General features: G+C 32.8%; 3 protein-coding genes across 5 annotated transcripts in view; 2 read left to right on the top strand and 1 right to left on the bottom strand.

Moving 5' to 3' along the window:
- The window catches only part of LOC149417539 (potassium voltage-gated channel subfamily KQT member 1-like), a 297,602-nt gene that overhangs the window by 23,862 nt on the left and 249,168 nt on the right, over window positions 1–24,572 (bottom strand). The window contains exon 4 of the mRNA XM_089640596.1: window positions 22,780–22,906. Coding sequence (XP_089496722.1) covers window positions 22,780–22,906 — 127 coding nt within the window. The remainder of the gene's footprint in view (window positions 1–22,779; window positions 22,907–24,572) is intronic.
- LOC149417540 (retinol dehydrogenase 12-like) lies at window positions 1,730–13,083 on the top strand. 3 transcript variants are annotated; one of them, XM_089640073.1, is made up of 6 exons: window positions 1,730–2,132; window positions 3,496–3,867; window positions 5,172–5,293; window positions 5,887–6,101; window positions 7,144–7,225; window positions 12,940–13,083. In XM_089640073.1, the coding sequence occupies exons 1-6, from the start codon at window positions 2,015–2,017 to the stop codon at window positions 12,955–12,957; spliced, it is 927 nt and encodes a 308-aa protein (XP_089496199.1). In that variant the 5' UTR covers window positions 1,730–2,014; the 3' UTR covers window positions 12,958–13,083. The 3 variants fall into 3 exon arrangements, with proteins under 3 accessions (XP_089496199.1, XP_089496197.1, XP_089496198.1); XM_089640071.1 differs by lacking the exon at window positions 12,940–13,083 and having other exon boundaries at window positions 7,144–7,596; XM_089640072.1 differs by lacking the exon at window positions 12,940–13,083 and having other exon boundaries at window positions 3,508–3,867; window positions 7,144–7,596.
- LOC149417541 (retinol dehydrogenase 13-like) lies at window positions 13,038–21,055 on the top strand. The gene is made up of 5 exons (XM_089640540.1): window positions 13,038–13,299; window positions 14,094–14,215; window positions 16,937–17,151; window positions 19,939–20,119; window positions 20,984–21,055. The coding sequence occupies exons 1-5, from the start codon at window positions 13,038–13,040 to the stop codon at window positions 21,053–21,055; spliced, it is 852 nt and encodes a 283-aa protein (XP_089496666.1).

Below are 24,572 nucleotides of genomic sequence, written 5' to 3' on the forward strand. Positions count from 1 at the left end.
GCAGAATAACTGAAACATTGCTGGTCATGATTTTATTAATTCTGTTTTCTTTTATCATGAGCTAAAAAAGAAAACGTTTTTATTTAGAAGGCATTAAAACACTATACCTGTTAAAAAATAATAATAATGCAGAGATTTGTAAACAGGAAAAGAAAACAAAATCTAAACATTTTTGTAGGATATAGCAGCAAAAAAAAGTGTTATTAAATTGTCTAATTAAATACATTCCGACATCCTTCGATTACAAAGGTCACAATGTCGTACTATTTATTTTTTAAGCAATACGGATTTTTGATGCACTCATTTCAAAATTATTCAAATTATACACACATGAAAAAAACACCGTGTTTCACTAACCGTCGTGCCTCGTCTCATTTCACAAAGCTGTATGTCATTAAGAATTGTTTTGATGCAACCATAGACAGCAAAAAACAAGAATGAGATATGGCATGAAGGTGAGTAGATATTTGGTCTGTAGATAGAAACGCGTAGATGCGATTTGCGCCAGAATGGTTAACGATGTTTCATACTAATAATTTAACAATGTTTTATGCCCCATCTCCCTTTGATGCATCATTTCTGAAAGTTGTATGATAAAATAAAACGTATTTCAGAAGTTATTGATTTGGAAAAAATGTCGAAGCAAATGAAAAATTAAGCGATTGCAGGTACTGATGATAAATTAAAAATTCTCATTTGATTAAACCGAGGTGATAACATTGCTGTTTCAGAACACAGTTTTGATTGGATACGTGATAACTAAATTTAAAAAAAAATATGTAACATATTGTGAAAACTAAAACTTTTGTTTCATTAAACCTTTACAGGCCCAAACGGTGTCCTTGAAGAACGCCGGCCGGTGACCTTAATGATTATACTTATCACACAATACACTAAACTCGTATTTAAGTCTACGATTTTTTTAAAATAGTAAACTAATTTAAATAGATCTGGCGTATTGGAAACCTCATTACACTTGGTATATCTAAGAAATAATTTATTCTAAATTTATTATTAGAAGAGATACATTTGCGTACGCGAGTTTCTATGACTATTTAATTTGATACTCTGAAAAAAAGCCTGCTTTTAATTTAAAACATTAAAGAAATTATGCAGAAAAGAAATTATCATATAGTAAATACAAAAGTTTACCTCTCTGCTTTAAAAAATTGTAATATTAATGTGGATTCATTCGTTGAGGTACGCCAGAATCCTTCTAAATTATTTAATAAGATGCTACGAAGACGAAGAAATACATATTTTATCTGAAGTTTTAAATAGTTAGTTCGAAACAGTTGACTATCAAATATTTACGTTTGTTTGAGTCCTCACTTTTTAAAATATGCAAGACATATTATTTAAATTTATTTATATATAAAAGTATCAATGAATAGATTCATATTTGATACGATATTAAGATGAAGGAATATATTGTGATATTTCTTTTTATACGTACCTCGCAAGAGTCTCAACGGTTTCCTACTTACCGGAGCCAGTGCGACTATGACATCCCCAATTGGGGTGTGTTATGAGGCTGAACACGGCTTATTTTTTACCACTCTGGATCTACATTTTAAACTAAATAACCTCGAAAAATATGTATATTGGTAGTTGGCCATCACTGCAGTTTCCGGCTAATTTTACAACATGCCTTAATTATTATTTAAATGTCGTGGCAATCTCGGGGTTCTAATAATGCGTTATTAGAGTTCTTGCCGGTAGAGAAAAACTAGTCATTCTTGAAACAGCCGGTGTTCATTAACGAGGGGGTTTGAAGTGTGTAAAAAGGCATTAAATTCGCTACACACGACAACTTATAAAGATTCGTTCGCATAATTCTGTTAGTAATCAACCATATGTGTTGATGTTATAAGTAATCAACCATATGCGTGATATATTTTGGTAAAAAAAAAGATTTTAGATAAAGGAAAAGTGTTATCGATTCACATATTTTGACGGTAAATGGGCTGAATGAGTTCGATTTGAATATATTTGTTCTTGTTGATTTGCTAGGATGCGTTTTGAAAGTGGAAAGTGTCACAGTAAAGTGAGATTAGACGGGAAAGTTGTCCTTATCACGGGATGTAATACAGGGCTGGGAAAGGAAACTGCAAAGGATTTTTATAGAAGAGGTATGTACGTATGTTATAATTTTAATTTTAAATCAATTCCATTAATGCTGTCTGATTTTTTAAAAGTAAAAAAATGTTTAGAAGTCCCCATATATTTCATAATAATTACAAAGAAAGTTGAGCAGCACATATTTTATTAAATTATTATCATTAAAAATAAAAAATCATTTAAAAAAATCATGAAATATCGACAAACAACAAAAAAATTATCAGGAAACGGCCTGTCTTCCCGTTTTTAACAGTATATTAATAAATCAGCTATACTCATGTTTCACCTTTTATAACTACACAACGCCAACTATACGCTAGCAAACACATTTTGGAGAGATATGATATAATTTTATGACGTCATAGTTCATTGTTCATACAAATAGGTGATCGGCTTTATAATATTAGTAGGTATTAATTTTTTGCTTTTAAATATATTTGAAAAACTTAACGTAAAAATAATTTTATGTATGTATAGGATAACCGAAAAAATAGTTTTGTCCAACTTTCCTAGCTTATATAATGAAACTAACCTTTAAACTTTACCAACCGGTTTCGTGCAAGTGTGTTTATTAGGAAAATATTATAAACTTTAAATGAAAAGAGCCTCGGTTACAGTGACCAAATTTCACTTTCTAAGTAAGATTCTTGTGTTAATATTTTCTTTATTTTCATTTCAAAACATATTTTCACTTTCTGTGGTTTTCTTCTTAAAGACTATTGTGTACATTATTACAATACACACCCTTAATTATTTTGTAACGCAAAAATTAATGTTTTAAAAATTATGAATACACGAAGATAATTGAATTGAATATTAGAATCTCTGAAGTAAAGGAAAGAAAACTGATGAGTGGCTGAGATGACAAATGCCTCTGGTTTCCGCAAAAGCGTCATGTGTTTAATCCCTCTGTTAAAAACAACATCTTCCGCTTACGATGATAGTATTAGTATTTTCAAATATAGTTAATTAATTATAACCTGGGAATGTATATTTTAATTATTAGATACATCTATTTTAATTTCACTTTTGTTTTTAAAATCAACCCACTTTCCGACATCTGATTGAGTTGAAACTCGGCAGACTCGTTGTAACTGACGATGCTTTCTTTTGATTGGGTGGCAATCATGTACACACACGTGGATATAAATACATTTATAAAATCGGATGACATTACATGACTAATATACGCAATAAATGTCGGTCCTACCCGATCGGCATTTGGCGAGTTTGGTAGAGTTGTCGACCCATGTTCATGGGTAGGAAGGTTCACTACTCAGTCGAACCACTTTTTTAAAGTTTTAAAGTAGAAAAAAAAACTAACTTTTAACGAATTGATTTTTTGAAAAAAAAAAATTGGAAACAAAAATCTAGTTGTTTTTACAGGAGCCAAGGTGCTGATGGCCTGTCGCGACAAACAGAGAACTGACGTAGCGATGGCGGACATAAAAGCAAATTGTAAAGGTCTGAATGGACTTGGCATTTTGAAATTCCTTCATTTGGACCTCAACGCACTGAATTCTGTGAGAAATTGTGCCAATAAGGTCCTCGAAAGCGAAAAAAAACTGGATATTCTGGTGAATAATGCCGGACAGGCGGGTCAGAAAGGTGTAACAGTTGATGGTTTCGACAAGAACTATGGCATCAATTATCTGGGACACTTTCTCCTCACCATGCTGTTGCTTCCTGTGCTGATGAAATCTCGTGCAGCTAGGATTGTTAACGTGTCTTCCGTCATGCATTACAGTAAGTCAATATCATCAATATTATTTTTTAATCATCGTAGACAGTTTAACGACTATCAAATGAAATTTTTTAAACAGAAACGATTCAGTCGCATCTAGGAAGCGGAGGTCCTGGATTCAATTCCGAGATGCCAGTGAATCTTTTTCTGTCTTTTCTGTATCACATTATTTTATTTGAAAGTCGTTATTGTCTTAACGATTAAGTATTACCATTTGAGGTTTTACTCACAAAAAAAATATATTATACAGAGATGTAGAGGTTACCGCAGCGGGCGCTTATTTTTTTAAGATTAGCTCCATACAGGAGGCAAGGAGGAAAATAATTTCTCCCAGGGCCAATGTAATCTTTGGGGATGGATGCTGTGTGGAGGGTCTTTTTAGGGAAATTCTGGAAAGCAAACAGGCATGTGGGGTGGGTAGGAATCTGGGTACCAGTGTGTCCAGGAGTGACGGACATATGAATCTATCCTCCTACTGCGGTGCAAGTGGATGTAGAGAGGTCGAAAGGTCTCCCTCAACCAGCCTTTCGTGATCTGGCCTGTCACGCAGTTGGTGAGCAGAGGCACCCACCACCAAGACCCACCCGGACATATCTCATCGCATGAACCCGGGCACCACTGCATCAAGTCAGCTAACGTGGCGAACTACTTAGAGAGATCAATGGTAGAGGTGTTGGTTGTCCAAGAAAATTGTATACCTTGTTCCTACGTACGATTTGTAATTTCTCAATCGTCTGCTTCTCGTATAATATTTTCGTTTTTTTTAGTTAGACCTTAATTTATTCATCCTTCAGCTTTTTCCTTCGTTCATCGGCAAGTTTATCCTTCAGTTCGTTATTTCGTGTACAGTTTAGGCACATCCTTTATTTAACCTTCAGTTAGTTATATATGAACATCAATCATTATCATTAATTTACTTTAATCTCCTTTCGATTATTCGTTACAAGAATTTTTATTGAATCCTTTATTTTAGCTTTAATTCATTTCGTGTTGTATCCTTTAGTTAACCTTTGTTAGTTCCTTTTGTTCAATACTTTCACCAATTATTTGCGAACATGTACAATAAATTACTTTAAACCGTTGAGTTTTTTTAATGACTCGATCTGAAGGATAGATTTGGGAATTAGAATGATTATCATATCATTAACCTTCATTGAATTATTAATACCAACTTCAAATCATATGAATTAATGCTGTACCCTCTTGGCTTTATAAGAAATACACTAAAAAATGCGACTTATTTATTTTAGAAATAATAAAAAAATGTTTTATTGTTTTTTTAAAAAGCTTTATGCTTTTATTGCAGTTTCCAATATAGACTTGGAGGACCTCTCTTTCCGAAATCGATGGTACACAGTAGCTGCATCATACGGTCAAAGTAAATTGGCACTTGTTATGTTTACTCGTGAATTGGCAGATAGATTGAAGGTTAGACTTTTTTTATTTTATAACAAGATTTTTATTATATTACAACTTCCCCCTTTGGTAAAGTAAAAAAAAGGAGTATGAACGAAAGGGGAAATCTGGGACGGAGATTTTCACTGTGAAGTGAAATTGTATGCATAGGACGATGTATGAATTTAGTATAAAGCAAGAAACATATTATAGGCGTTCCAATGGCCTAGTTCTGGGGCCTAGGAGTCAAGAATTTAACTTAATCTCGCGATATCTTATAGATCACACTTCCAAGTTTGACAAGATGTTGACTAATTTCACCAAATTATGTAAAATCAATTACAATACTATCATAATGTCATTGTTTTCACATCTCGTACTATGGATCTTAAATTTTATGGATATTAAATTTCATGGATCTTAAATTTCAAGGATCAAAAATTTTGTGTATCTTAAATATTTTTGATCTTAGATTTTATGGATCTTAAATTTCATGGATCTGAAATATTTTGGATCTTAAATTTTATGTATCGTAAATTTCATGGATCTAAAATTTGATATATCTACTTTCGAAAACGGCCTTAGCATATATAATTTAATTTTATATGTTTTTAATCTTTTCTCAGAAACGAGGAATCCACAACGTCAAGGTGTATAGTCTGCAGCCAGGGTGTGTCAAGACTGACATCGGCAGGAACCTCAATTCCGTATTTTTCGGAATGAGATGGATCTGGAACCACATATTGGGACTTTTCTTCAAGAGCGTGGAGGCCGGATCACAGACTATCATATATTGTTCCCTGGATGAGAAATGCTCACAGGATTCTGGACTCTATTATAGGTTAGTAAAAGTAACAAAATACATTAGCTTAACATTAGCTCTGAAATGAATTACGTTATTTGTCCTTAAATAGGAGCTAGCGACCAAATCCTTGAAAATATTTATGAATATAAATTTCTAAAATTACTCGACTTTAAGAGCCTTTTGAGGGGGAGGGGGATCCCCGACCCGAGGGGTTATGGAAAAACATAAGATGAGAAGATTCAATAGCTTTGTTCAAACGGACCGCTCGACGCACGTGAGCCGCATCCTGATTATATTTTAATAGGAATACCAACCAATAAAAATGTCATAGAATATGAACAGAAATAATTGTAAAACACCAGAATGGCGGTCATCCAAAAACGACGAAGGTAAATTTTCATATTTACGTAATTGTAATTTAAATGCAGTATTTTACATCTCTCCCGAGTGATATTAAAGTTGTATTTTATAGTAACTAAGTTTTATCGTATATTCGTACTAAGCGTCTCCAGTTACTCTGAAAGATTACCGTAATTCGTACAAGTTTAACAATAATTATTATTATTTGAATACGGGCGCTTTTAATTATCTACATCAATTTGATTAATAGATTTAGAAGAAATATAAATTATTTCAACAATGTGGGAAGAAAAAACATCTTATGCTATCAAAAATTTAAAAGAAAAAACATAACAATAATATATTATTAAGAGCAGGTAAAAAGCGAATTTGAGCTGACTCTTATATGTATAGTTTATTAGGCTTTATTTTAAAATCATTTAAAAAAACACTCTTACTTTGCGCAAAAAAAATCGATGAATATATATTCTGATTTGCGCTGTATTTTCAACCATTCAGAAAAATAAATAAAATTAAGCAGCTTAAGAAAAAAATATTTAATAAACTAAAATACTTTTTGTTTTAAGACCACGAATTTTTAATAATTTTTTTGTTTTAAAACAAAAAGTGTCTTATTTTATTAAATATGTCAAACCACAAAGTAATTGCTTTCTACAATAATAAAAAAAATATATAAAGAAAAAAAACGATGTTTAAATAATTTTGTATTTTTTTCCAGTGATTGCGAAATTATCACTTCGAGTCGAAAATCAAGAAATGAAGAACTTTGCAAAAAGCTGTGGGAAAAATCTTCTCAAATGGTTGGATTTTCGTCATCATTTACGATCTAGAAATTGAAATTCTACTATGTACATAATTTTAGGCACTATTCACATAGAAGTATTTCAACGCGATGTAATTTTCGCCAACTTGAATGTAGAATTAATTTTTGGTAAATACCTGAGCAAATTTACTCTTTGAAATTCTCAAGCATGTAAACATTAAGTTAAGATTGAAGTATTATATTCTACCGAGGGATGATGAGAAAAACACTATAATACAAAATATATAACTATATTATTGAGTGTGAATTTTTATTAGACTACCATAGTTGGAACGAATTAATCCAGCCTAAAAATATTCAAAAATGAAACAAAGCACTTTGAATTGAAAATATTATTTTAATACAATATTTTAACTAAACTCAATACAAACGTTGAAAAGTTTTTTTTCGACTTATCTGCGTACAATATGCATGTATTATAATATATTGTAATACGTGCATATTTTCCATCTTTTATGTATGATTATAATACCGATATTTTATTATAAGGGTAATTTTTTTCAAAATACATACTTGAAAAAAAAAACTAATAAAAAAATTAATAAAAAACTAAAATAAATATTTTTTTATTAATAGATTTCTTTCGAAATATATACTTTTTTTGGTTTCATGCAGTTCGAGTAGGACCGAAATTTATTTACATTACTGCTGTAGTATCATCCATTTTCATATAAGTATATAGCCTGTATCCGCGAGTGTGTACGTGATTGGACACCTTTTGTGTTAATTTTCACTTGTAATATGTGCCTACAAATATTACATGTGGAAAATTATTAATTATTAATTAATTCACGAAAACGAAATCTAAATTGTGATACATGTATAGATACTAAAAAATAAAATGAAAATAAATAATGAAAAAAATAGTAAATTAAATAATAATAAAAAAAAAATAATTTGTTATTTCGGTCACTGGCATTATACCTAGCTCTCTCATTTAAAATTTAGGCGTATTAGATCTGTCAAAGAATTTATAGATAAAAATGCAAAAATCAGTCATTTTAAATACATGTAGGATTACGAATTTTTTTTCAAAATATTTATATTGAGGGATCAGTAGGATTTATAGGTCCAATTGGACCTATAATACCTATAATATAATTCGGCTCGGTAGAACTTCTAATTAGAAGTTCTACTGAGCCGAACCCTACGATATGAAAATATCTGGAGTCGGTGAATTATTTTCCCATTTGATCTCTGGTGATTTGACGTGTTGTTTTTATATTATTCTGTGTTTATTATGCTTATATAATTCACTTGCATAATGTGGGTTGGCTAGATGATCATTTGTGGAAAAGTGTGTGGAAGGGCTTAGTTTTTCCTGTGGGGAATATTTAACCCGGACATAAAGTCGGAAAATAAATAAAAATTTGTTTACACCGGAATGTTTGGAGGTTTTTGGAATCCAAAGGTCTCATAAAGCTTGTAGATTATACAATACTAACACAATAATATTCAATAATAAGAACAAAAGAATACGTAAAATTAAAAAAAATTAAATTAGATTGGTAGATACTAAATAACCACCATTCAGAATGGAATGAATGTTTAAAGTGGATTTAATAGTCCCATTGGTTTTGGACAGCTGAGACCAGTTTGGACTGTGGTATTCATGTCATAAAACTTCTTTTCTGAAATGGGCAATCTCAAAAGATAACTAAAACAATATTTTGAAATTAAAATAAAATTACAAATTTCGATTGTGACTGCAACTGTCTGTCTGTAACTCCATTTTATTTAACTAAGTGTCATTTTCAAAATTGTTTAGAGAATTCAGAAAATAGCATATTTAATAATAACAATGGTATATCAATTAACACAGTAATATGCCTTAATTTAGGCCGATACTTTAGGATGATTAAGGCCAAAAATAGGTAAAGGCACTGTCTTCAAACTAATTATAAATACCTTTGAAACGTTCTCTATAAACCATTTCAAAATGAACCGCAAGAATTTATTATGTGAACGCAACCCGATAGTCTGCACATGCGCATAAATTCGAGTTATTTTTCGCGAGCCCAATATTGCTTAGCTGCGCCTGATTCAGTAATGGGGTAACTACCCTCATCTTATTTTCCCTATTTTAAAATCAGAATGTTTTAGACATGAATATTAAAGCGTCAGGAATGTATTTTAAGACACAATTATTTTAATGTAATATTTTTATCGTAAGATGGATATAATATATGTTTTAAGAAATACTAATTTTCTTAAAATTAGCTAGAGTTTTAAAAAAAGTTCCACCGAGTTCCAAGACATTATCTTACTAGTTAATAATAATAATAATAATAATAGTAACAACATGGCATTTATATAGCGCAGTTTAGTGTCATTTCACTTCAAGTGCGTTTAACTACTCGTATAACAAACTTAAAAAAATGGTAATTCAGTATTAGTGGTTCTTAAAATTATTCCTACTGTGTGCCGTACCCAATACAGATCTAATATTATAACACTAAATACACTGTTTATACCAAGTGATGACAAAACTTAGAATAACAATAACAGCAGGACAGGACAAAACACGAATATTAAAACTAAAACATATATAAAACAGGAGGCAGTTTGTGCTCAGAAATGAGAATTTTCTGAGCAGACACTTTAAAAAGGTACAATAAGGAGACAACCGAAACCAAACAACTACCGGAAGTTTTAGAATATGGCTTATTATAAAATATTGAAAGGAAGTTAAAATTTATAAATGGTAAGATTTTTTTTTAGTAATAAGTAATATATAAGTTTAGTTATAAGTGATATAAAAACGTTACATTAAAAAAGTAAATAAATTGAGCGCATTATTTTCAGGTAGCCTTGGCGACTCCGCTCCAAAGAAAATGAAGATTGAGAGAAAATAACTAGGTTTTAATAAAATCAAAAATTAACAGTTTAACAAGTTATCGTCAATTTACAATTTAATCCAAATTATGTCATTTTTACCTATATCATCAATTCAAAATACAGAAATAATACAACGTGACATATAATTTTTTTTATGGAATACTACAAGTACCTGACCCCAACTAATCGTAATTAGACACTGAAAGATTTTCTTAGGTACCTAAGCATTCGTTATTAGAATATCAATACGTAGGTATGTTGATAATCCGGCCTTGTGTGCAGCGAATCAAAAAGTTGCCTTGCCGACTTAGTGGCTTAAAATGTATAATTAATATAGTTTTAATATTTAAATACGTTCACACAAACCTTTTCTATCTAATTCTCGACCACTAAATTAATGAATTCATCCAGGAAAGGTCGAACGAATAAAATATTAGAATCTAAGAACATTGGTATAAAATTATTAGTAATTATTCATGGATTTATCAATTCACTAATACACATTGGGCATTTTCAAATTCCAAATTTGGAATTAGAGTTGATAAAACTGGACAAATCTGGAAATTCAGTATAAAATTATTCTAATTTGAATTTAAGTACCAATTGAAGAAATTAAATCTGATAGAATTTTTTATATAAGTAGCAAATATGTTATTCACTTCAATCATTCTTTGAGTAATACGTTAGTTGTTAAAGACATTCGTGCAAGGAAATTGTTAGTATAATTTTTTTTCAATGCTTAAATAATAGTGGAAAGTGATTTTCATTTTGTTAAAACGGTTTTATGTTTTTGTGATATCTTTGTGGTTATTGTTGAATTTAAGACAGAATTAAGTTCAGTGATAACGTTATTATAGTTTAGTTTGTTTTAAAGTATTGAAATATGCTTTGGTCTAGTGGAGTGTGTACGAGCAGTGCGAGGCTGGATGGAAAAATTGCTCTCGTTACCGGAAGTAATTCCGGACTTGGAAAGGAAACCGCGAGGGACTTTTATAAAAGAGGTTAGTGTGATATTAAACTGTTTCGCTGTCCAGAACGTAAGATACTTTCAGTATTGACCTGGTGAGATTGTTGACACATAAAATAAGAAAAAATAGACAACCCTTAAAATTTATTTGTATTTTTAAATATCTTTTAAAATTAAAAAAAAAAATGGTTTGGATGAAGACTGAACCTTCCTTTTCAGGAATCGGAGTCAAACGCGTTTCCAACCTTGCCAGATAGATACCAGACTGATATTTATTTCGTATATTAACTGCTATAATCTCGTCTGATTTCAGAGAAATGGGTATGTCCGCATTTATGTACGTCATTGACACCAAAAGTTTATCGAATGCATTCTCACCAAAAATCAGTATATCAACTGAGTTTTAGCTCGATCGGGAAGTGGGTTGATTCCCGCTTCCAATATTTGCGTTTAATCATTCACCAAAACAAAACTGATATTCAAATAGATATATTTAAAAAAAATCTATCTCTTCTCTAAAATATAAACTGCATAATGCCGACAAGAATAATATTATACATTAATCTACAATACATTTTATGCAGCATCAATTGAATATTACAATAGGATTACGGTGTATTTATTTCTTTATATTTTCCTTTTGTTTATTTACTTTTTATAATATTATTTTTTTTGGAGTGAAACTTCTTTACGCGCGTCATGCATTTTCTAGGACCGGAGTAAAACCGACTCATGACCGTCACGAAAAACAGTGATCATTTGGTGGTGGGGGTACGGGACCCCCACCACCGCTCACCGTTCACTGTAGCTCTCTCACCGTAGTCGCTTACTGAGGTGAGGGAGCCACTGACGAACGTTCTCTCTCTCTCTCTTCTCTCTTTTCCTCTCTCTCTAGCCAACGACGCCACGCCAGGCATCAGCTGCTTGCTTCGTGTACTGCGCGGTGAGTGTAATACGAGTGAAATACGTAATTGATTGTGGTTTATTCGATTAGTTATATTGCTATAAAAAGAGAGAATGAAATGAAAAGAGAGATTGAAGAATACTAAAAGTTTCACTTCCGTCGTGCGTAGGCTTGCCACACAGTGTATTTTTTTTAATGTATTTTATAGTTATCTGCAGTAAAGGTTACGAGTCAAAACGATTTACATAAAGTTATAAAAAGACAAAAGAAAATTAGTTTTATGATGAAAATGTGTCATTGTTTGTTATTTTATTTTATTTCTGCCATTGGCGGTTCTTGGTATAATTACAACAATAATAAAAGCTTATATTATTTCAGTCATAAACACAGATATGATAATTTATTGATGAATTATTTGCAGGCAGCTAAATATACAATACAAAAAGTTGAAGGATTTAGAAATATTAAGTATTCTTTTATGTATTCAAAAATATAATTATTCAATTGATATTTATTACTTTTAATATTCTTTACTTATTGTTAAACAAGTTCTGCTGTGTAAAACTGGTATTGGGGGCAACATTTCTAGGCAAAACAATAGTCACACACATAATAACTACACAGCAGAGCTAGTTTAAAAATAAACTGTCTTTTTTTATAAATCGGGTCCTGCAAATAATTAAACTTGATAACATTAAATACATTAAAATGAATAAGTGTGTTATGAAGATTTATGCAAAGTTAATGATGTTTTGCTCACCGTTATGCTTTTTTTTAAAAGTATATTTTATTTAGCTATAGAATTTAACATTTTATATCTGGTGTAGGGTTGTAAGGGAACCATGATTCTACGGGTTAAGATTGTAAACCATAACATTACCCAAACTTCATACTTCCGCAACACACGATTTTTTAATAAAAATTAGATCAAGTCTCCTTTTTTGTATCCATTATTATTTAACATATTGCTATAATTTTTCAGGGGCAAAGGTTTTTCTAGCATGCCGAGATTTGATCAGAGCCCAGGAAGCGATTTCAGAGATAAAGTCAAGTTGCAACAAACTGGATAAAGTTGGTCACATGAGGATGATCATGTTGGATCTTAGTTCCCTGACATCAGTCAGGAATTGTGTAGACGAGTTCTTTGAGAGCGAAGACAGACTGGATATTCTGGTAAATAATGGCGGGATCGTGGGACCAAGGGAATATACTGAAGATGGGTTCGAAAAAACCTTTGCAACTAACTATCTAGGACATTTCCTTCTCACCGTGCTGCTGCTTCCTTTGTTGGAGAAATCTGAAGCGGCCAGGATTGTCAGTGTGTCTTCATTGATACATTATCGTAAGTCAAATCAAAGTTTTTATTATTTCCAGCATAATGATATGGAAGCTTGACTACTGTCACCGAGACCCAACCAAACTGCACCCACTATCAAATCGGCAGAGCCAATGAAAGTTATACGTTTCGTATGTAGGTAGAAACAAAGGCGAGGGTGAACGAACGTAGTCATAATATTAAGTCATCTATTTTTCGATGCTCTATTCAGCCTGACGTAATTTTCAGGTTAAAAGCTGATAAATATAATATTATTATCGTTGATTAGTTTCTGTAATCAAATTAATTCAATAAATAATTGTTTTCCTGGTATGTTTGCAAGCATCCCTGCATACGAGGTTTTCAATTAACATTCAATATTATTTAAAAAAAAAATAAAGATGTTGAACAAATAAATACTACATTGTGTTTAAAGGATTTTTTTTTACAACAATTATTCCTTTCCTATTTTTAATGTTGTTGTGTTCATGCAAACAGGTTTCCAACTCGTCTTGGAAGGAGTTTATAAATAAATGGTTCTTATAGATTAATCAGGGATTTAATTAATACTCCGCGTATCATAAAGGTGACTCGGTAGTCGACCCAACTAGTAGCTGGCTAATTGTAATCTGGAACAGTAAGTTTCTCTGAGAGCCTTACCACTGGCCCTGGCGACTACTGGCCACAGGCTCCATCTTGCGGACTTCCACGCAAGCTCTATACACTGCCATCTGTGCGTGCATCTATGAAACTCTTACTTCCCAACAAATGTTTAGAAGATAATTTTGTTTTTTGTAATAAAAATCTGCCATTTTTTTCAGTTGCCTGGCTTGATTTTGATGACCTTCATTTCAAACAACGTATGTACTTCATGACCACCTCGTATGGGCAGAGCAAACTGGCTATTACTATGTTTACGTATGAATTGGCGGAAAGATTGAAGGTAATAAATAAATCCATGAATTCCATTCCTACAGAGGGGTAAACTAGGTAATGATTGCCCACTTAGGGATATTTTAAATTTGAATTCGGTCCTGCCAACCATATAACGAAACAATAAATAGTTGCAAAAAATTAAATTAATTACATTGCAAATCTTTCCCACGATTGTATTAAGCCAAGTAAATAACATTGTTTTTAAATGAACTAACAAATATAGCTAAGTATAGAATGTTTGCCAATTTGTTCACAGTGATTGACAGTGATTGCCCACTTGTTCATAGTGATTGACAGTTATTACCCACTTTAGTGATTCGATAAAAATCTTTAACAAAACAACCTGAAGTTTGTACAAACATTTATTTTGTTTTACTTTAAATTATCAATAATAATTGGTAGAACATTAAAATAATATATTTTTATTTATTCAGTGTGTTTAGACTGTTTTTGCCGCCAAGGGAAGTTATCGATTCAAATTGAACCAATAGTGAAGTAGAATAGAATAGAAATAATAGGATTATTAAATATATATAACTCATATAAAATGAAAATGTAGATATTGAGGAAAAGTGACAAATATTGACACAAATTACCACCATTTATTAAATTTGTACATATCTGCCATCTATCGATTTAAGTTGAAATCTTGTAGGTATCAATCAAAACCTTTGGATTAATGACATCCATTGCTATAAAATACAATTACAATTTGATTTTTTGAATTTTACACACATCTTATAAAGTTTGTAAAGTAATTACTTTTCTTGAGGGTAAACAGACTATGATTGCCCTCAACTAGTTATTGCCCTCTCTCACTTTGATTGACTTATCTCATTAATGGATATAAGAATTTCACCGAATTCTTAATATATATCTCTATTAGTTCAATTTGAATGAAAAGTGAATTCAAATTTTATGAATCGATGTAAATAGATTACTAATATGTATGTATATCTAAATGGTGTAAAGTAAAGTCGCTCTCCGCTGTGTGTGCGCTTAGTTCTTCTAAGCTGCGCAAAGTATTTTGATAGGGTTTTCACTATGATTTAGAAACTTTCTCCTGACTGTCTTCGGAACAACAACAAAGATACAGGACTTACTGAGGTCTGCAAAGACTAAGTTTCCTCTGGAAACAGATGGAGTGTATAAACTCAGCTGTTCCGGATGTGACAAGGTCTATGTAGGCCAGACAGAGCGGACTATCTCCAAAAGGATTTCAGAACACTTCAGAGCTTGTAAACTCGGCCACCCTGACAAATCGGCAATTGCCGAGCATTTGATTGACACCGGGCATTACTTTGGATTTGTTCCTGAAATCCTGGGGAGACCCAAAACTTATAGAGCACGGCTGATTACGGAGGCCATTGAAATTCATAAAAATCCCATTAACATTAATAGAGACGATGGAGCTAAGCTTAATAGTTCTTGGTATCCGGTAATTGACGGATACACCAGAGCTAAACGAAGAAAACCACTTTAAATAAATAAAAAAATGATACGTTAATGTTAGCTCAGAGGGTTGGAGCTGGCAACACGGTATCACAACCTCATACATAAGCTCACATTTTAACACAACCTCAAATAACACATCTGCCCTGATGATGGACACTGCAATGCTGTCCGAAACGTTGGCTAAAGAAGGAGTTAGCGCAACACGGTATAATACCCCAAAAACAAATAACAAAAAAACTTTTGGCCGTGAAAATCTTAAATCATATTTTTCTCCTGAAAGGTTAATATATAGGTACAATACATGCAAATTAAAATTATAAAAAGTAGACAAAAGTCGATGTTTTTGTAATCAAGTCGTAAAAAAATATTTTCGTGCGCTTACATTGCTAACGCTGGCTAAACCTTGTGAGATACATCAAAATAATGTACTACGGAATTGTATATCTTAAAAAGGCCTACAGAAAATTCTTGTGTCGTATATGTCTAGCTCTTAAGGATAACCCACAGCAACGCCAAGTACACGTCAACTAGTGCCTAATATTTTGTGCAGGCTTTGATATCGTTAATGCAAGGATTGTGCCAAATAATGAGGTTGAATCGTTTGAAGTTATTGGATATTGTCATACTGTGTGATGTTTTCTAGCTAGAAATAATTGCTTCCGCACGGAATAAATAGATGGCAAAAGAGGTTCCTTTACCGTATACAACTATATTTAGATATTACCGTATATACTAACTTTTGTTTATTTATTGTAAGTAATTAAATTTCAGAGTGTGACTAGGTAGATAAATCAATAAAATAGTTTCAAATATAAACATTGAATTAAAAATATTACATTTTTTAATGCAAATAGATAAAGTTTTTAAAGACAATCACCGTTGTTTTTCGTCGCGTAAACTGTAAAAACCGCTTTACACCAAACAAAATAAAAAACAAATTTAATAAGACAATGGTATTATAAAAGATATTGTCATTTCATTTTAATTTTTTTTTTTTTTCAAACTTTGAAAATGTATAAATTCTGTTCTTTCTATTATATTTCTAAGAAAACTTTAAATGAAAATACGAAGCGTGAAGCTCCCTCTCTTTAATGTTGCTTAAATTACATATCCCTCTATAATACAAAATGAAACAACATTATTTCCGTGAATCCGTTTGGGAGAAATATCTCCAAAAAGCCTCTACGTGAGTTTGACGTCTGGAAAAAAAACAGCTTCCAAAATTGCTGGGGTTAAATTTAAAAAAAATAATGTATCTGTGTTCATCTTCCAGAAGCGAGGCATCTCCAACATCAAAACCTACAGCCTCCACCCTGGGGTGGTCAAGACTGACATCAGCCGTAGTCTAAATTCCATGTTCTACGGAAGCCGCTTTATCTGGGACAGCTTATTCGGGGCCTTTTTCAAGACGCCCGCCTCAGGGGCGCAGACCATCGTGTACTGCTCGGTGGATGAGGAATGCGCGGGAGAATCTGGACACTATTATAGGTGTGATATTTTTACGATTATATATCATATTCCCTTAACATCAATAAATAAATTAAATAAAAAAAAAAACACTTAAAATTTTTTTTGTGATTTTTTTCAGGCTAATTTCTATTCAGATGCCGACATAAAAAAGTAATTAGTTGTATAAAATTCCCTCGATGTGAATAAAATTCACAATAATTGGCTCCAGCCCAGAGGTGGCTTCTCCGTAGGTCGACACATTTGCTTTTGAATCAAGAATAAACGTGTTCGACTCCCGCGTTAAACATGAATAGATTTTGAAAACTATTTATGGGCGATACTAGTTCGAGTGTTATATTTATGTATCAATGTGTTTTTTGTTTTCCAGAGATTGTATGCGGAAGGAACCCAGTAGGAAATCAAAAGATTCAAAAATGTGTCAGAAATTGTGGGAAGAATCGTGTCAAATGGTCGGTTTCACATCCAACGAACTTCCAATATAATTAATTCTGTACCAAATGTCCCCGTATTGCCATGAAGGAAATACACACGTAACGAGAATACTGGCTTTTTAAGATTAGAGATTTTTGTACCTATTAATTATTATAAATGTAATCCAATAATTTAAGTTTAAAATAAATATGTTTTTGACATGTCATAAAAAAGGTGTGACAACTTTTTTAACCTAAAAAAATATTTTTCCATTCAGAAGGCCTTTGGGAAAATATTTTCTTATGATTATTTGGAGATGCTGTGTCGAGGGTCTTTTTAAAGAAGAGAACGCGAGGAAGTTGTGAGTTTGAAAAATACTCGACTTTCACCGAGCGAAGACACCAATTACACAGGCCTGCAAATTGACACTTTTTGATAGTTTTTTTCACCGTAATGAGTGAATCGTATGTATTTTGGTGTGCTGAGTCCAAATATGCCCTCAGTTTTTCTCCAGCACGTAGGAATTTTCCGCAAAATGAAAATGAAAATTATCCAAAACCCGCAGTACATATAGGTAAAAATGCATCATGCATTTTTGTTTATTTACATTTTTAAATACAATTTGATAAAAATAATATGTATATACAATAAGGATTTATAATTCTTTATAATATCTACATCTTTTCCCCTCAAAACTCCGTTTTGAGCTTTTCCGTTTGTGTGGGATGTCTGGAAGTTCTCTATGGAGCATCCAACCTATTCAACCTAGTCTCCCATCATATTCACATCCCATCGTCCTTGGTACCTCCGTTTAATTTCTTTGATGTCTTGCTGGAACCTCTCGCCCTGCTCTTCACTTACGGAACCAAGGTTTTCTGGGAAATAATTCAAATGGGAGTTCAAAAAGTTAAGTTTCAAGCCCATGGAGCACCCCAAGGTTTTAAAACATTTCAACATTTTATTTACAATTTCTTCATAATCCGGGTCCTATTGTTCCCCAAAAACTTAGTCAAAACTTCTTTAAATGATATCCACGCCTCTTTCTCAGCTTTATTCATCACCTTTTCAAACTGATTGTCTTTCATTAGTTTCCGAATGTCCGGACCAACAAAAACATCCTCCTTTAACTTTGCCTCAGACAGTCACGGGAATTTCTTTTCAAGGTACTTGAACGTTTCGCCATCTTTTGGCAATGCCTTGACAAACTGCTTCATCAGTCCAAGCTTGATGTGAAGTGGGGGTAAAAGCACTTTTTTGGGATCAACCAAAGACTCAAAGTGAACATTTTTTTCTCCAACCTTCAAAGTTCTCGTTGGCCACACTTTTTGGCTCCAATGCTGTGCTTTTGCCCAGCTATCTCACTCACATATGAAACAAGGGAATTTCGTATAGCCACCTTGTTGTCCAAGCACCATAGAGATGACTTTAAGATTACCACAGATAGGCCATCCAAACTCCTTATATTTCAATTTATCAAGTATAAATGCCATGTTGTTATACTTTTCTTTTAGATGCACAGAGTGCCCCACGGGTACAGAAGCATATTTATTGCCGTTGTGTAGCAAAACTGCTTTTAAACTTCTTTTTGATGAGTCAATAAAAAGCCTCCAATTATCTGACACATGTTGAATGTTAAACATTGACATCAACTTGGGAACATCAGAACAATATACAAGTTCGCCATCTTGAGAAAAATTTGGCTCGAATTGTTTTTCTCTGCTTCTGTACCAAGAGAATGAAGTTCCAAATCTCAACTAATACTGTTAAATATACTAATTTTTATCATATTTCATAGTTTCTGATATAAAACTATAAAGCCGAATAGGAAAAACAACTTTTTTCGGCATATTCATAAATATACGCCTTAAGGTAGGCAATCCCGCAGAAAAATGCATTTTGCGGAAAATTCTTACGTGCTGGAAAAAAACTGAGGGCATTTCTGAACTCAGCGCACTACAATACATAAGAATCACCCATTATTTTAAAGAAAGCAATTTGGTCGCAGGCCTGTGTTATTTTTGATTATAAACTAAATGATCTTTGCTATCTACTGTTCAGGACCTTGGTGTCACTTTAAAAACACTTTGATCACATTAAAAACGTGATTAATAAATCTTTTAAGCTACTTGGCTTCATCAATAGAATCACCTCTGACTTCAATAATATTATCACTCTAAAAACTCTTTAGTATTCGTTGGTTTGCCCTAATCTTCCTGTCTTGACTTGACATAATCTCTATTGTTTTTGTGCCCTATTTTTGTCATAGCATCTTTTATTATAACATTTCTGTTGTATTAACTTTGTACAATATGTAATGTGTTAATTGGACTTGATCCGTTAGTAAATAAATAAATAAATTATCGGTGGTAGGAATATGGGAGTTAGTGTGTCCAGGAGAGACGGAAGTATGAGTTCATCCTTCTCACTGCGATGCGAGGCGATCGGTGGAGTGGGGCCCGCAGAAAAGGTGAAAGGTCTCCCTCATTCAACCTCTCCTGATCCTGAGCTGGCGGGCAGGCGCATCTGCGCCTGCCCGCCAGCTCCCCAACTCACACTTCTCGTCGAGGCACAACCGGTTTCCTGGCTTAGGGGCGCGGAACCTTATTCTCGTGAAGCCAATCCAACGCCCAGCTTTCTCTCCCTAGGTCTGCCTGTTAGTGGGTATCGACACCCCCTTCACCACAGAAAGAGGCGCATACTTTACCATTTTTCTTTTTTGTTCTTTTTGTAGGTGGCTGTGTATTATTTTAATTCTTCTCTACCTATTGTTGACATTTTGTAAATGTGTTTTTATTATATTAACCAAGTAGAATAGAACTTACTAAAATTATTAAAACACAGCACTTGCATACTGCGAATAACATCGTATGCATGGACATTTTGGAGGTCTTGTTTTGAAATTTTAAATGTAGACTCGTTTTTTTCAAAAAAATTAGCGTCCTTGCGAGAGCTCTGAAGGGGTACCATCAGTACCTAAAACAGGGCGGGGAAGTGGTGGGCCTCCTCCAAAATGCCGCCATGACCAGGACACACCTCACCCCATGAACACGGGCACACCTCACCCCATGAACACGGGCACCGCTACTAAATCACCAAGCATAGCCGTGAAAACAAAGGATTGTCTAAAGTAACAGATTATATTAATCTTTTGCTTTAAAAATACTATTTTTACAATTCTTCTTCTCAAGATACGAAATTGAATTCCTATTTCAACTTCGATCAATAAGTTACTGTCGCTAATGTCAGAGAAAAGATTGTTTGAAACTATATCGTTTAAATCATTGTACTAATTGGCTTGGCCAAAAGAGGATCCAAAGAAGAAGAACGCAGAAGTACAGTTAAACGCACTATTACACTAATAGCCCAAATATAAGCAATACGAACGCCCTCTTATGTACAGATAATTTTTTACATTTGCAATACTGGTGTTTTCGGACAGATGTTACAGGCAAAGCACGAGCAAGCAACCTTCACACAAACCATAGATTATGGCAACAAGTCGCCGAGCTAAGACCGAACTACGCGGACTACCAATGAAAGTTAATCCTTTTGAGTGAATGATATTGGCAAAACACAATTAATTCATACTAATAATGGTTCATGGCTCATCTTCAATGCTTCTGTTATCTGTGGATTCAACATGCACAATGCATAAGTCAGCTAAGATGTACGCTTCAGAGACTTTCTTTTACGTTTGATTTATGATGGCAATAAGGGTTTTATTTATTGATAGGCGCCCTTGATTTCCGAAGGGAGGCCTCCGAAATCATCCTATAAAGTGTATAAAATATCCTCTTATGAAAACAAGAACAATAGAAATAAGTAGCTCTCACGAAGCAGAATGCGCGTCTAGAGTCTCCCGCGGGAACAGGGAATTAAAGATGCAAGATATCCGGAAATTGTTCCTCATAACAGCCAACGCGAGGTACAGGGAGCTATATGTTACAAAACGCTATAAGATAAGTGATAAAGCTATTGGTCCTGATACAGTAAATGGCCTTTCCAAGTTTGAAACCAAACCATAAGACTTACGATATCTCTATCTCTAATATGCTTCATGAAATTTAAATCATCCTTGTGTCTCACTCACAAGTTGTATATTTAAGCACATCGCATGGTAAAATTGGCATCGCTAGTGTAAAATTTCTTAAAATTAAATTTCTTAAACTTTATAATTAAATTAGTAGGTATTTATGTACCTAATTATAAATCTAATAATTTCAAAGGAACATTTGGTTTTGATTTGTAAAAACACGAGAAAATTGGAAACATGCTTTTTTTGCTGTTTTCAACTTGAGCGGAAGATGCATTTGCCAGTTAGGTATATAAGTTTTCTAAACTAGTGAAACCGTGTTTTTATTTCCCAGATCGAAGCATGTGATCTTTAAAAATTACGGAAATTTCCAATGAGATGAGAACGCAGAAGGCTTGGGTACTTCCTTCCGATGAATAATATACATCGAATCCTGCTTCGTCTTATTTTCCAAACGCAAACACGAGATTATAAATATATAATTCCTTATGCTGTTACATGAGTAGTAAATTATATATTGGTATACATAGCAACAAGTTGGAAGAGAAGGGCAATCCCTATGGAAAAAAATAATAAATAAGCCCTGTTGAGGTATTGCTGAAGAAAGTAGGCGTTTGACGGGCTCCTTGGTCTAAGGGGAAAGGCTCTTAACTAGCAATCCGGAGGTCATATTTATGCTACATATTTACTTAAAACTTAAAAACTTTTTGTTCTTGGTACATAGTGCTTTATTTAATTCAGATATTCATTTATTCTGAGATGCATTCATGTCATATTCTCCTGAAACACTTCCTGGATAGATGGCACATGTACCATTTCTACATATTTACTTAAAACATTTGTTCTTGGTACATTGTGCTTTATTTAATTCAGATATTCATTTATTCTGAGATGCATTCATTTCATATTGTCCCGAAGCACTTCCTGAATGGATGGCACATGTATCGTTTCTACATATTTACTTTAAAAAATTGTTCTTGGCACATAGTGCTTTATTTAATTCAGATATTCATTTATTCTGAGATGAATTCACGTTATATATTCCTAAAGCACTTTCTGATTTGATGGCACACGTACCATTTCTACATATTTACTTTTTTTAATGTTCTCACAGTTTTCAATGTGAGATGCATTTATGTTGCCCTGAAGCACTTCCTAAATGTAGTTGAAAATAATAATTTTTATAAAGATTAAAAGCTCACCTATGATGCATATTGGTTTTCTGATGAATCGCAGCCTGCCGCAGCAGCCCATGTACTTGGATCTGCAGCCGGCGGACCACAACCGGACCAGGTACTCCACCCCGAAGAACACCACGAGACAGATTTCCTGGAAGAACAATGCATATGGCTTTACCCATACTTTAAACAGACCAATTCAATACAGAAATGATAATTTAAATTGGTGAAATTATATGTACAAGTTAATATTTTAACACAGTGAATGGGTGATGGTGGGGTGTATCTAGGCAGAAAACAGTGTTTTGGGCAGAAAATAAATTTTGTGGTTTTTCGAACGAGCGTGACTTTAAAAAAAAAATATTATTTTTGGTATTTCATTACCTCTTACTTATAATCACTGTGGTTTAAATATTATGCCTTGTTCTAGATAAAACATACTATTTGCGGTTGTGTCTCTATCAGTAACTCCGGTTCAATGAACTCTAGAACTTATTATTTGAATTTGAGTTTTATTTAAAAAAAATGATAATGTTTGTTTGAATAATTCAATAAAGTATTTTAATAACCATTTTCAAAACTATAACTGATATGTCGAGAATTTAGATTATCACATTTAGATATAATTAGATCCACGTTTTATCCTCAAATAGTTCAATTCGACCGGACGCCGTACGACCGAAAACTACCGAATGCAGTCCCCGTGAACTCGCGTGAAAATAATGGAACATGTTTTGAGGAGATATTAGTGCGCAATAGCGCCTCCATGACAAACCCGTGATTTTTCATGCGCTAGTAAGACCATGATTGTAAAAAACTTGAATTGTAACCATAGCGTAGATATGGTTAAACCGGGCGTAAGGCTGGTTTTACTACACCATCGCAGAACCTACCCGTAATCTAGTAAGTGAGACGGAAACTGACATAGGTTATTTCGTTTCCAAATTTTTTTATTTACACAATTTTTTAATAAAATTGTTAGAATTTCAAAATATTGATCAATTCAATTCAATCAATTCAAATGTAAAAATAAACGTAATTTAAAATACCCAGTGATTGTAAAAAATTAAAATTATTTTAAATAGTGATGGAATTGGAAATCGGAATACAATTTGTGAATAAAAAAATCTTTAATTGGAATGGAAAACAATGAACTTTAAAAAAAGTTACGGTGCGTTCTACTCAACAGTGCCATGAGTTATATTATCGTTTATCATTGTAATATTTGCTTTTCAAAAAACACAGGTGGGTGTTTAGACTGTTCAGGCGTGATTATTTTTACTAATTTTTAAGGTGGCCTCAATGTGCATAAAAAATGTACGCATGATATGAATACTTAGGTAAATCTAGGTTCAAAATGCTCTATAAAGAGTGGGTAAAATAATCGCACAAGGTTCTCAAAAATAATTAAAATTAACTGGCCCCAAAATACGACTCCACAATTTCATGCTTAGTTGGTTGACTCAAATATCTGTTCAATAAAAAAATCTACTCTTAATGATTAGGGAATAAACTTGTCCCGGTTTTCCCTTCTATTGGCACTAGAAAGTAGACTAATTTTCAAATGTTTTTTAGAAATTTGTATTCGTATTCTCGTTGTTTTTTTTTAAGATATTTCATGTTTATTTATTTTGCGAAAACAGTAAAAAATCAAAACACTGCAAAAGCGATTAAAAACATATATATACAGTAAGCATTTGCGTGTAATACTAAAACGATTACATTTAGTTAATAATTAAAGCATAATAAGTCACTAGTAAGTCTTCTCAGGGGCATCAGCATTGGTAAGTTAGTTCTGCACCTGGTAATAATCAGAA

The sequence above is a fragment of the Hesperophylax consimilis genome, chromosome 15 (assembly GCF_061612785.1).
Source record: "Hesperophylax consimilis isolate HC1 chromosome 15, BYU_Hcon_1.0, whole genome shotgun sequence".
Lineage (NCBI taxonomy): Eukaryota > Metazoa > Arthropoda > Insecta > Trichoptera > Limnephilidae > Hesperophylax > Hesperophylax consimilis.